At 34.1% G+C, this 11,324-nt stretch overlaps 1 protein-coding gene across 1 annotated transcript; it reads left to right on the top strand.

Annotated features, from left to right (window-relative positions):
- Positions 1-9,077: 9,077 nt before the first annotated feature.
- LOC131064227 (uncharacterized) lies at positions 9,078-10,546 on the top strand. Its single transcript, XM_057998312.2, has one exon. It carries the CDS (start codon positions 9,184-9,186, stop codon positions 10,444-10,446), a length of 1,263 nt encoding a protein of 420 aa, XP_057854295.2. The 5' UTR covers positions 9,078-9,183; the 3' UTR covers positions 10,447-10,546.
- Positions 10,547-11,324: the final 778 nt, after the last annotated feature.

Here is an 11,324-nt window from a genome sequence, read left to right as displayed (position 1 = left end):
CCGGATGGATGAATGCCTAATCCAAATGGATAGATGCCCAGAGTATGCGATTGAATCAAACACAAATGATTAAATATATAAAAAAAAGGGGGTCAAAATTTTGTTGGGTTAAGTAAAGTGGGTTATTACACTCAAGGTTTTAGTGACAACAGACAAGATATTCGGGATAATACCCAGCAGGTTTTTCATTGCCACTTTCCCTTCTAGCAAGTTAATCTGAGTAGCCATTTTATTAACTTTCTCCTCCATTTCCTTCTTCCACTACTTCTGATCCCTGTCATCTTCCTTCATTTTGTCATCCATCTATTTCCCATTTTTCTCCAGGTTCTTCAATAGTTCATAAGTCCATCTGTCATAACCCATCTGGCCTCAGTAAGTTTTTTAAGCTTATCCAAGAATAATCCTTCTCTAGTGCTTTCCTTTTCCTCACTCAAACTATCCTTTGCCATATCCTTCTCAGGTTCCTTGTTCTTCTCCCTCCCAGAATTCAAATATTTTTCCTCATTATCCTTGTCATCCACACCCACCATGGGTTGGCTGTTGTCATTGCCAGGGCTAGCACTGTGAATTGGGCTATCATTGTTGGACTTGTTCTCACCTTCTTCATGCTCTGCTCCAGTTTCCTCATCTTTCCAGCTGTCCTCACCCTCTGACTCATCCATTTCCATTTCACTGCCCTCTTTTCCAATTTCCTCTATGTCATTCTTATCTTCATGGACTTTCATCCCAATGACACTCTTGCTTTTTTTCCTGGAGGTAGCCTCCTCCTTGCTAGGTTCCCCTTCCTCCAGCATTCTCTTACCTTTCCCTGGAGAAGCGGATAACCTCTTGTTTTCCAGCATGGCAAGGGTTTTAAATTCTCTATGTTATTAATATATGAGAGGATGATAAAGAAGATGCAATTGGATGCCTTTAAATACATATACACAACAATAAAAAGATAATGTGTGTTTGGTTGGTTCACAACACCTTGTGAAATGGGTGAGATTGGGCAAAATTTGAACTCTAATTTTAGACATTTAGGGATCAGATTTGTAGACACATAATTGATCCTACACTCACATAAATAATTGTGGATGATGGACTAGTCAAGTTTGTGTACAGAATAAATCCTTGTAAGCACATTAAATGTGGTTAGTAAAGTCTCGTTTACCTAAATTTACATGATGATTGTACTCTTCTTGATCACCCAAGTTTTCTTGAACTACAATCACCATTGAAGATGTAATTAGTATCAAATTGGGTGACCATATAAGGGTTTAAGTGATCACTCCCTCAATGGAAGTTTATTATCATGAGTAGCTTGTGGGTTTAACAATGATAGGAAAAAGGATAATCAATTTTAGATTCAAACTTTATAAAATAAAAGGTATACCAAATCTAAAAACAAGTTTAAATTGTAAATTCTAAAGCTAAAGCAAGAATGATAGGGTGTATCAAATATAAGATATGCAAGTAAGCGCAAAAAAATAAAAAATAAGAATGGATCAATCAAACTTCAGAATGAAAAAGAAGATGAATTTTAGAAAGATGTGAAAATTAGAAAATGATGATCCAAAAACTCTAATATTGATAAGAAACCCTCAAAAGAAACTAAGTCACATAATAGCAGACATGTTCACCAATACTGTAAAGGAATATAAACGCTTTCTATGCTTAATCTAGGCTAATCCAATAAAACACATACATATAAGCATAAATCAACCTAAATTAATAATTGATAATATGTGGGAATATGTAATTTTGAATCAAGCATTTTTATAAAAGGGTAAATCTAAAAAGGGTTAATGACACTTATCTCTAGATGCTCTATACTTAAAGATGAGCAATTATATGTTGGAAATATTATTTTCTTGAGATTTTTAATAAGAGTTCTTTGTCTATATATTGCCTTGAATTTTGTACAATATCTATGTCTATGGATGGGTCAAATCAATGCTTGTAGATCACTTTATCATTTGCAAATTTATCATTTGATTAACAAATTGGATCGTATTGATGTAGTTACTTTGTGATTGGCTTGGTTTACTATTATTGCTTTGTTGTTTGGACTCATGGTATTTTGAAATACCTTTAAAAGGTGATCAAGTCACTAGTTTACATGTTCTCCTAGGTCAACCCACGAAAAATACTAGCTTTATGGTCTTGCAAAGGATTGACAAAGAACAAAGAGTACCCTAGAATGAAATGCAAATCTTCAATACATTTTAGTGCACCAAAATAAAGTGTTATTCTAATGATTACTCTTTAAATTCTCTAAGATATTAAGACATGAGAGGATGATCAAATGTATGTGATTGAATGCCTTTAAATACATATACACAACAATAAATCACTAATCGGTGTTTGATTGGTTCACAACAACTATTGAAATAGGTGAGAGTTGAAAAAAATTGAATTAAAATTTTGGACATTTAGGGATCAGATTTGTAGATACAAAATTGATCCTACACTCTCATAAATAACCTAGGATGATGGGTTAGTAAAGTTTGTGTACAAAATAAATCCTTGTAATCACATTAAATGGGGTTTATATGAAGAGATGTGTAGAAATAGACAATACACAAATAGATATGTAGAAAAGAATGCAATAGGGATAAATGAAAGTTAAAATAATGAACCCAAGTTTTCACAAGATTGTACCATATTGATATAAGTATATTAAATAATTTTCTCAAAATATACACAAAACTAAATGAAAAACAACATGACTATGTGGATTTTCACCATTATATAACACATGTTACCACATTAAACAAGCCATAAAATAAAGCCTTTAAGTCTAGGCAATAATTGTTGTTGATGCTATGTGGAAAGACCCTCTTACCTTTTTCAATTATATCCATGGAACCCAAAAATAAACTTATCATTTACAAAAAATGGAGTTTACAACTTAGCTTACAAATTATCCTACATACATATCCACTATACAATGATCTATTGGTCCACTTGCTAATTAGTTCATCTAGTTCATATGTGGCTCATTTTCTAACAACTCCTCTTAAGACCGAATATAGGTGCTTGAGACTCCTATCCTAGATTAACTTAGCTATTGATACCATGTTATAGTTTTTCATGAACTAGTTAGGATTTTAATCTAGGATCACTCAATTTTTACTAGGGTGCTCTATTAATGAGCTACCAACTCACTTGGTAATCAATCCATCTATGGTTTGGGTGTGGCTCATTTTACATCACTCTCTTGAGGCACACTATACATGTTTAGAGCTCTTGGCTTGGCCTAGATTTCTCGACTTGGCTCTACTAACATATTAATTTTTTCATGGATTAGCTAGGAGTCAAATCAAGACACACTTATTTGTTATTGTAGTGCTCTACCATTGAGCTACTCGTCCACTTGACAATCAGTCCATCTATGATTCAAGTGTGGCTTATTTTCTAACATAAAAAGGAGTTGAGGTGAGTTGAAACATAGTGCAAGGATGCACATAATTTCTCATTGAGTGCTAATAAAATGCTATTCTATCTCCTACACTAATAATAGGTGTGTAGTGGGTATTGTTGATAAGGAATATGAATTTGTATTGATTAAAGGTGCTTTGTTGTACTAAGGAGAATATATTTTCTCATTGAGTGAGACAATCATGTTGATTGAATAATACTTTCTAGTCTGTGACAAATTCTCCTAACATTTTTGGGCTCGAGAGCCCCTAGGGAAAATAGCTTATAGGCTATTGATAAAAAAATCAAATCATGTTAGGTTATTTTCTTCAACTTCAAAATATACTCTAGCGCCTTGAAAAAGGTTTTCCAAATAATTTGAATAATTGTTAGTATTATTTAAAATATATCATTATTTATTGCTCAAAGAATTTATTTTGTGAATTTGATCTAGTCATGGACAAATGGTCTTTAAATGAAAGATTGTCCAACCATGTAGCATAACTCCAAGATTTTAGTAACACCTTGATGTAATAAAATAGTCAAATGATTTAAATACACAATAAAATGAATATAAAACATGATATATTTAAATTCATCCATAGTAACCGCACCAAGCCATTCGATATTGTAATTAGGCCACAAAAGTTGCTAACCAAAGGTATTACAATCGAACATAATGAACTTCACTATGACTCCTTTTCAAGACTATAGTTATAGATAATTCTACAACATGAGCGGTATTGCAAATGTTTAATAATTTCCTTACACCACAAGCAATGTAAAGTTAGATCCTCACTAATATGCCATTGACATTTTGATGTTAGCTACTTGGATTCACTCTTAAGCATGTCATTTTCTGAAATCTTTGAAGTATGCTTTAAGCTCACTACATAAGTTTTATTATTTCAGCTTCAGGCTTGTTGTCAAAATGAATCTTAAACTTTTGGTGTATATAGAAAATTATCAATTCTCTTAAAGGAGGAACTCATCAAATTAGGTCAACTTCATTAAACAATTATCTTTCCAACCTCTTTTCACCAATCCCTAGGCATAAAAAGACACTATGTTCTTTGGAACTATGAAATAGGTCTTCACTAAGGATCATTAGGGTCCAAATCACTAAACATGCATAGTTATACCTTTGAAATGATTCCAATTGGTCCCTTTATTTATCACAAGTCATATGATGTATCCCTCTTATCACCCAAGTAAAGAAAATAATTCTATTTTGAATAATTTAATTTTGTGTTACCTTAGATTGTGAAATATGTACACATAAAGCTCAATGGCACTTTTTTGTAGCTTCCTAAAGATGAATATTCGTTATGCATTATTGATAGGAATGAGATTTCCAATTAGCCTTTTATTTTGATGTGTTAAACAAAATTCAATCAAGTACCATGTACCATTGCCATGCATATTCTTAGGTTTGATGTATACAACTATAAAAAATGAAAAGAAAAACTCTAACAAGAAATTCAAAATCTACCAAAAGAACAAAAATACATAAGGAAAATAAAATAGATAGTTTTGGGGGCACTCCACCTGATTGAACATTAGACATCATAGATAAGAAACATGCAAGCTCAAAGTTGGCAAATAAGGATTGGAAGGTAGAACACACTTTCAGTTGGTATTCCAACTTTATTGTGTCCTCATCACATGAATATGTTTTAGAGAACATGAAATAATAGTTAAATAAATAAGGTTTGGGGTAGATATTGACCTCCTCCACCCATAATCAGTTTACTATACTCTGCCCAGGACAAGAGTTTCACTTATATCATCTCCCTTCTTGAAGTGTTCTTCCGTTGTACCAATTTGTAGTATAAATCCTCCAAAATAATTATTATTGCATCTCTACAATGGCTCATCTATACCCTCTTCCATACTAATTTTTCTTTTGCACATGCCTCAAAGTATCTATGGCTTTTTCTACATTGGTTTGTGGTATCACTTTCCACTTTCTCATGCTCATCTTGAAATCCCTATTTATTGTCTCTCCTTAATTACAACTCCACTGAATAAATTAATTTCTTGAACCTTATTCTACATCTTCATTTCATGTTAATTTGTAGTTATTTCCTTTCTCTTCCCATTATCACTATCCCATCCTCTATTGGGTCTATATTTATCATGCACTAATTGCACCTTCTTGGTTCTCCTCTATTGAATACTGCATTTTATACTCTTATGTTGCCTCTCTAGCTTTTTTGCAATCTTTCTACAACAATAGGTGCCGCCACATGCTATGTCAACATTTCTCTCCTAAGAATATTAGGCCCATATTCTCTTTTGTGAAATTCTGCTACCTTATCCCACGTGGTCTATTCCGCCCAAGAAACTCTACTTCTCTTCACTACCCATATTAGGTATCTATTTGACCAGTTCCTCTTAATTATATCCTTCTAGTTTCTCTTCTAACCAATCCATACCATATTCTTTAGGTCAATCAATCGATTTAAGGATCTTAATGATTATTCATCTTCTCTATTGTTATCACTAGTTCAAAAATATAATTTTCACTATTGTATCTTTATTAGCTTGCAAAAGCATCCAAATCTTAATGTGGAAATTAAAAGACATGTGAGAGTAGAAGTCATAAAATCATGTGGAGAAAACAACTTGGGAGGAAAAGACAGTACTATGTAACACATTTCAATTCTATATTGAACCACAAGCAAAATGATTATATATGAGCAAAAATAAAATGGAAAGAAAAAATGTTAATAGCTCATATAAAGATTGATTTGCATCATTATAAATTATGAGACCAAAAGGTGGATAAAGCTCAAGGTAGAGTTGGTAGATGTAATATGTTTGCTTTGTACTTTGGGGTTTGTGGAAATGAAATGACACTACATCATAGATTTCCCAACTTACAAGAATATATTGACCAATTACATTGATATATATGTTAGATCCTTGATTATTTTTGAAAAATAAAGAGTAACAAAAATAATAAATTATTTCATCAAGATTCACAACATAATTGGAGACCAATCACTCTCCTAAACTCTTCCTATAAGAAACTTAACAAGTTGTTGGCTCTTAGATTGATTGAAGTTTATTATTATTAGTTTTTATCTCAGTTAATCAAATTGACTTCATCAATGGGAGACACATTCTAAAAACTCTGATTACTAGTTGGGAGATTCTTAATTGGACAAAACATATTGATCATAATGTTTGCACAATATTGCATGATTTTGAGAGGATATAATGTTGGCAATATTTGTTTTTTCTAGAGTTTTTTTAATTAGATCAAGGTGTTTTATTGTGATGCCTCTACACAAATAGATATCAATGTATCTCTCACTAAACCTTTTTTGCTTTAGAGATCCATTAAATAAGACTACCCATTGGCTTCAACATTATTTGTCATTGTAGTTGATGACTTGCAATATATTTTGAAAACAAATTTACTCTTTCCTCCCATCAAGGGTGCCATGTTACCCAATAAGGTTGAGATTTTGAGTGCCCATTTTGTAGTTGACATTGCTTTATTTATTGAGTTAAACCAAGATAACTTCAAGAATGTTTTGACTAGACTAAAAATATTTTGTGAGGCTTCACGTGCTAAACTCGCTGACCTCAAAATCAATCATTTTAGGATGGAAATAAAATTCTCTTGAATGGCTAGTTGATTCTAATTGGTGATGGGGAGGCCCTAATAAGATAGTTAGAGATCTGAACATTCCATTCTCAGTAGATTTGTCCTTGAAAGAGACGTGGGAGCAGATGTTTAGAAAAATTGAAAAGTAAGAATATCAAATGGCAATACTCATCTGCTATCCTTGGTTAGAAGGATGTAGGTTTGTCAAAAATTCTTAGTCTCTTACAATATTTATTATGCTTTAGCTTATTTATTTGATAGCTCTCAAATCGATAGAATTCAAAAATTGTTGAGAGTTTTCTTTTGGTATGATGAAAGGGGTAACAAAAGAGACATGGTATTAGCTAGTCCTAGGGTTGTATGCATAACCATATGGGGGGTTTAGGCCTCAAAGACCTTAAGTTACAAGGTATTACATTCTAGTTGTGAAATGGATACTAGAGGTATCTAAGGGGGATGAACCATGGAAAAATTTGGTTAGAAATAATATTGCTTGTTCCAAGCCTAAGAAGGAGAAAAATTGGGCTACTTTACACCCCTCACCCCTCATGATTTATTGTTTGTGTGTATGGTGAAAAGTGATAATGAAAACAATAATATTGAAAGACTAAATGAATTCAACCACAAAACCCTAGCCTAACAACAACAAAGATCCACCATAACATATGAAGATTACCTAAGACAATGCAAATCAACAAAATCACAAAGATTGTACTATCACATGTCCACTAGGGTTTGAATCTTCATTCTTCCTATCTCCATTGATCTTGCTTGATATAGTTGCTCTCAGATTTTATGTGTGCACAAGAGCTCAACAAAGAACAAAAATGTGGTTGATAGCTTGATCACAAAAAAGGCTTGATTGCATAAGATTGATTAAAACACTTGGGAGGTTGATAATGAAAGAAACATCCTCTTATATAGAGAACACTGTAGAAAATGGAGGGATACGATTAAGAGGTGTAAAAGATAGATGGTCGGCTAGGATTAAAGGGCCTTAGGTAGAAGAAATAATTAAATGATAAAGGGGGTGGGTAGTGTAGGGATTAAGAGATGAATGCCATGTGTCACGGGTAGAAAAGGGTAATGAATTAATTAATTAATAGAAGAAGTGGGATCAATTAAATAAATAAAAGTATTTATTTAAATTTAGGAGAATAACAATTTAAATAAATAAAAATATTTATTTAAATGGGGAAAGACTTAGAAGATGATAAATGAATTAATTAAATAAATAAAGATTTATTTAATTAATAAAACACTTAGGCTAAATAATTAAATAAATAAAAAAATTTATTTAATTAGACAGGACAATTTTAGGTGTCTACAGTTTGCTAGTCCCTTTGACTCTAATGTCTATAATTACAGTCTCGTGCAAGATATCGAAGATTCTGATTACTTTGAGATGATAGTGATTGTAGATACTATTGAGAATTGTTGTTTTAGTGCCAACTAGGTATTTCAAGTGGGTTTCAAATTGGATCATTTTGATATTGTACTCGTTTTCAAATAATTTTAATGAACTATTTCTAATATAAAAAATATTAACAAATAGATATCAATCAAACATAATATAAATAAAAATCTATATACATTATCACATCGTTTAAATGTTATTAAAAACTTCATTTCATTTTTACACTATGAGAGGAACCAATAGTTGAACATGTTTCAATAGTTGTTAAAGATTATAAACTAGTAGTAGTGAATTTAAAGTTGTTAGTGTTGATAATTGAGTGAAATGCATTCCTTAATCTAATAAATAACAAATCATGTGATGCCACATCAATGTACCAGTAAAACATATTGATATGACATCATATTTGATGATGTGGCCCTCAAATCTTGCCAAATAAATTGCTATAAAAAATTGAAAGTGATTTGAAATTACCACGTAAAATTTTGAGAACAACAATGTCTATACAAATGTACCTTTAATTATATATTTTTTATATTTTTTAATTAATTAAAAATAAAAAATAATTATAGTCTAATTTTTCTAAATTTGATCTAATCCCTGCATGGACAATTTATTCTACCAATCTGCCACAAAATATCTCTGTCCAATCCACAACGTTATCTTTTAAAAATACACATGGACGACAATCATTCTGCCCTTTTCTGTCAATGACGGGAATTGCATTCAGACACGGCTTACTCCAATGTCTATAATTACACTCTCCTGCACAAATTTCTTCAATCCGCTTATTTCCTGCACAAAATTCTTCAATCCGCTTGTTTCCTCCCCTTCAAATTCTACTTCAAAATCAAAAGCAGAGTCACATTCACATTCCACCTCTGTTACAGCAATGGAATGGAGCTCAGGCCGTGTACTAGGCCCTGCGCCACCAGACTCCGACTGGTGGGACAAAATGCTCTTCTCCGGCGCCGTCGTCGTCAAAAACCCTAACCCTAACCCTAACCCTAAAACCTCAAACCCTAACGGCGATGCGTACCGCATGTACTACTACGGGCGATCAGAAGACATGTGGAATATGGGCGTAAAACCCTTCAACAAATCCCTCCCCACGGGCAGAATCGGCATGGCTCTCAGCGCAGACGGCACAGCCTTTCGCCGCCACCGCGGCTCCTTACCAAACGGCGCCATTTTCGATCCCTCAGACGATCCCGCCGCCTTCGATTCCGTCCATGTCGCCGTCAGCGACGCCGTCTATTCTGAAGGCAAATGGTGTCTTTACTATTTTGGCGGCGGCATGCTCGAGCTTCCTCTGGTCGGGAAACCAGAAGAGAAACACAGAGGCCTGCGGCTTCTGCCGGGAATGGCGTCTTCCGACGACGGTTTCCTGTTTTCCGAGCGCTTTGGCCCGCTGCTAGACGTCGGGAAACCGGGATCTTGGGACGAGAATGGGGTTTCCTGGCCAAGGGTGTTTTCCGGCGACGGTAAGCTGTTTATGACGTATCATACAAGGGAGAGTGGTGGACCTGCCGGAATGGGGTTTTTCTCGGCCGGTTTGGCGGTTTCCGGCGACGGGAAGAGGTGGGAGAAGGTCGGGAAAATTTTGTCGGTTGGGGAGCTCGGGTCGTGGGACGAGGGTGGGGTTTCGGTGCGCCACGTCATACGGGTGGGTGATGAGTATGTCATGTTTTATGAGGGGTCCAATTTTAGATTCGAGTTTGCTATTGGCTTGGCTTTGTCGAGTGATGGTGTGACGTGGCGGAAAGATGTGGAATGTGGGAGGGAGCCAGGTGGGCCTATCTTGACAGCTAGGACTGGGGAGGATGTTTGGGACAATGTCATTGTGGGGACTCCTTATGTTTTGCCAATGCCAGATGGCAACTTTAGGATGTATTATTTGGGGGTTGGCAAAGTGGAGGCCAATGGAGAAGTGACAACTCAGCAAGGTATGGGTCTAGCTGTCAGTGATGGGGCTAATTTTCGGTTGTGGAAGAGATATGGATGTTGAAAGACATTTGTTGTCAAGGACATAATTGTATTTATGGTAGGTTTTTTAATAATTTTTTTTGGGAGAATGTTGAATTGTAAATTATAAACAAGTTTTAATATATCTTTATAAAGATGACAGTATATAAATTTGAACTATATAATTTGTTCATCGTATCTATTTAATAATAAGTATTTTATTTGGGAGTACTTATAATATTTATTGGTTGGTGGATAGACGAGTTATTATATATAAATTGTTGGACATGTTGGATAATAATTTGAGATAATAGATTGGTATAAGTCATATAATAATCTGAAGTTCACTACTTTTCTCAATTCAACTAGACAATATCATCTCATGGCTCTAATCTATAGAAACTTGTGAGAGGGAAAACCATTGTGGTATCTCGAAACAAGAGGCAAGAAACCACTTGAAAGAAACCCATGTGTAGGTTAATGGACAACCAATAGACATCATGATTAAATAATATAGTTCACATGGCTCTAACATGGGTGCCTAACATATAGCCACTCAACTCTTTTGCTTCTTAGATGCTCTATAACTCCTCAATGACTATTCAAGTCACTCAACCAACAACCTTTTTACCTTCCAAACTTGGGTGCCCAACTCATGACTCTTCAACTTTCCAAAAGTGGACAACTTAGATGTATTTTTTCTGAGTTTGTCTTATCTTTATCATCGACACACGTTCACCTCTTAAAGATGTAACTACAATTTGTCATATAATACAAATATTAAATAATTTTTCTCCCATGTCTACTAGAATGCTTTCCAAGAAACATGGAGACACATGAATGACATATGAATGCAAGGTTAATGCCACCTATTCTATCATTCTCCCACTTGACATTTTAAATTGCAATTACATCCAAGAT

This window comes from Cryptomeria japonica, chromosome 6 (genome assembly GCF_030272615.1).
Source record: "Cryptomeria japonica chromosome 6, Sugi_1.0, whole genome shotgun sequence".
Lineage (NCBI taxonomy): Eukaryota > Viridiplantae > Streptophyta > Pinopsida > Cupressales > Cupressaceae > Cryptomeria > Cryptomeria japonica.
Note: the sequence above shows the minus strand (reverse complement) of the source record. Positions and strands in the feature narration are given on the sequence as shown.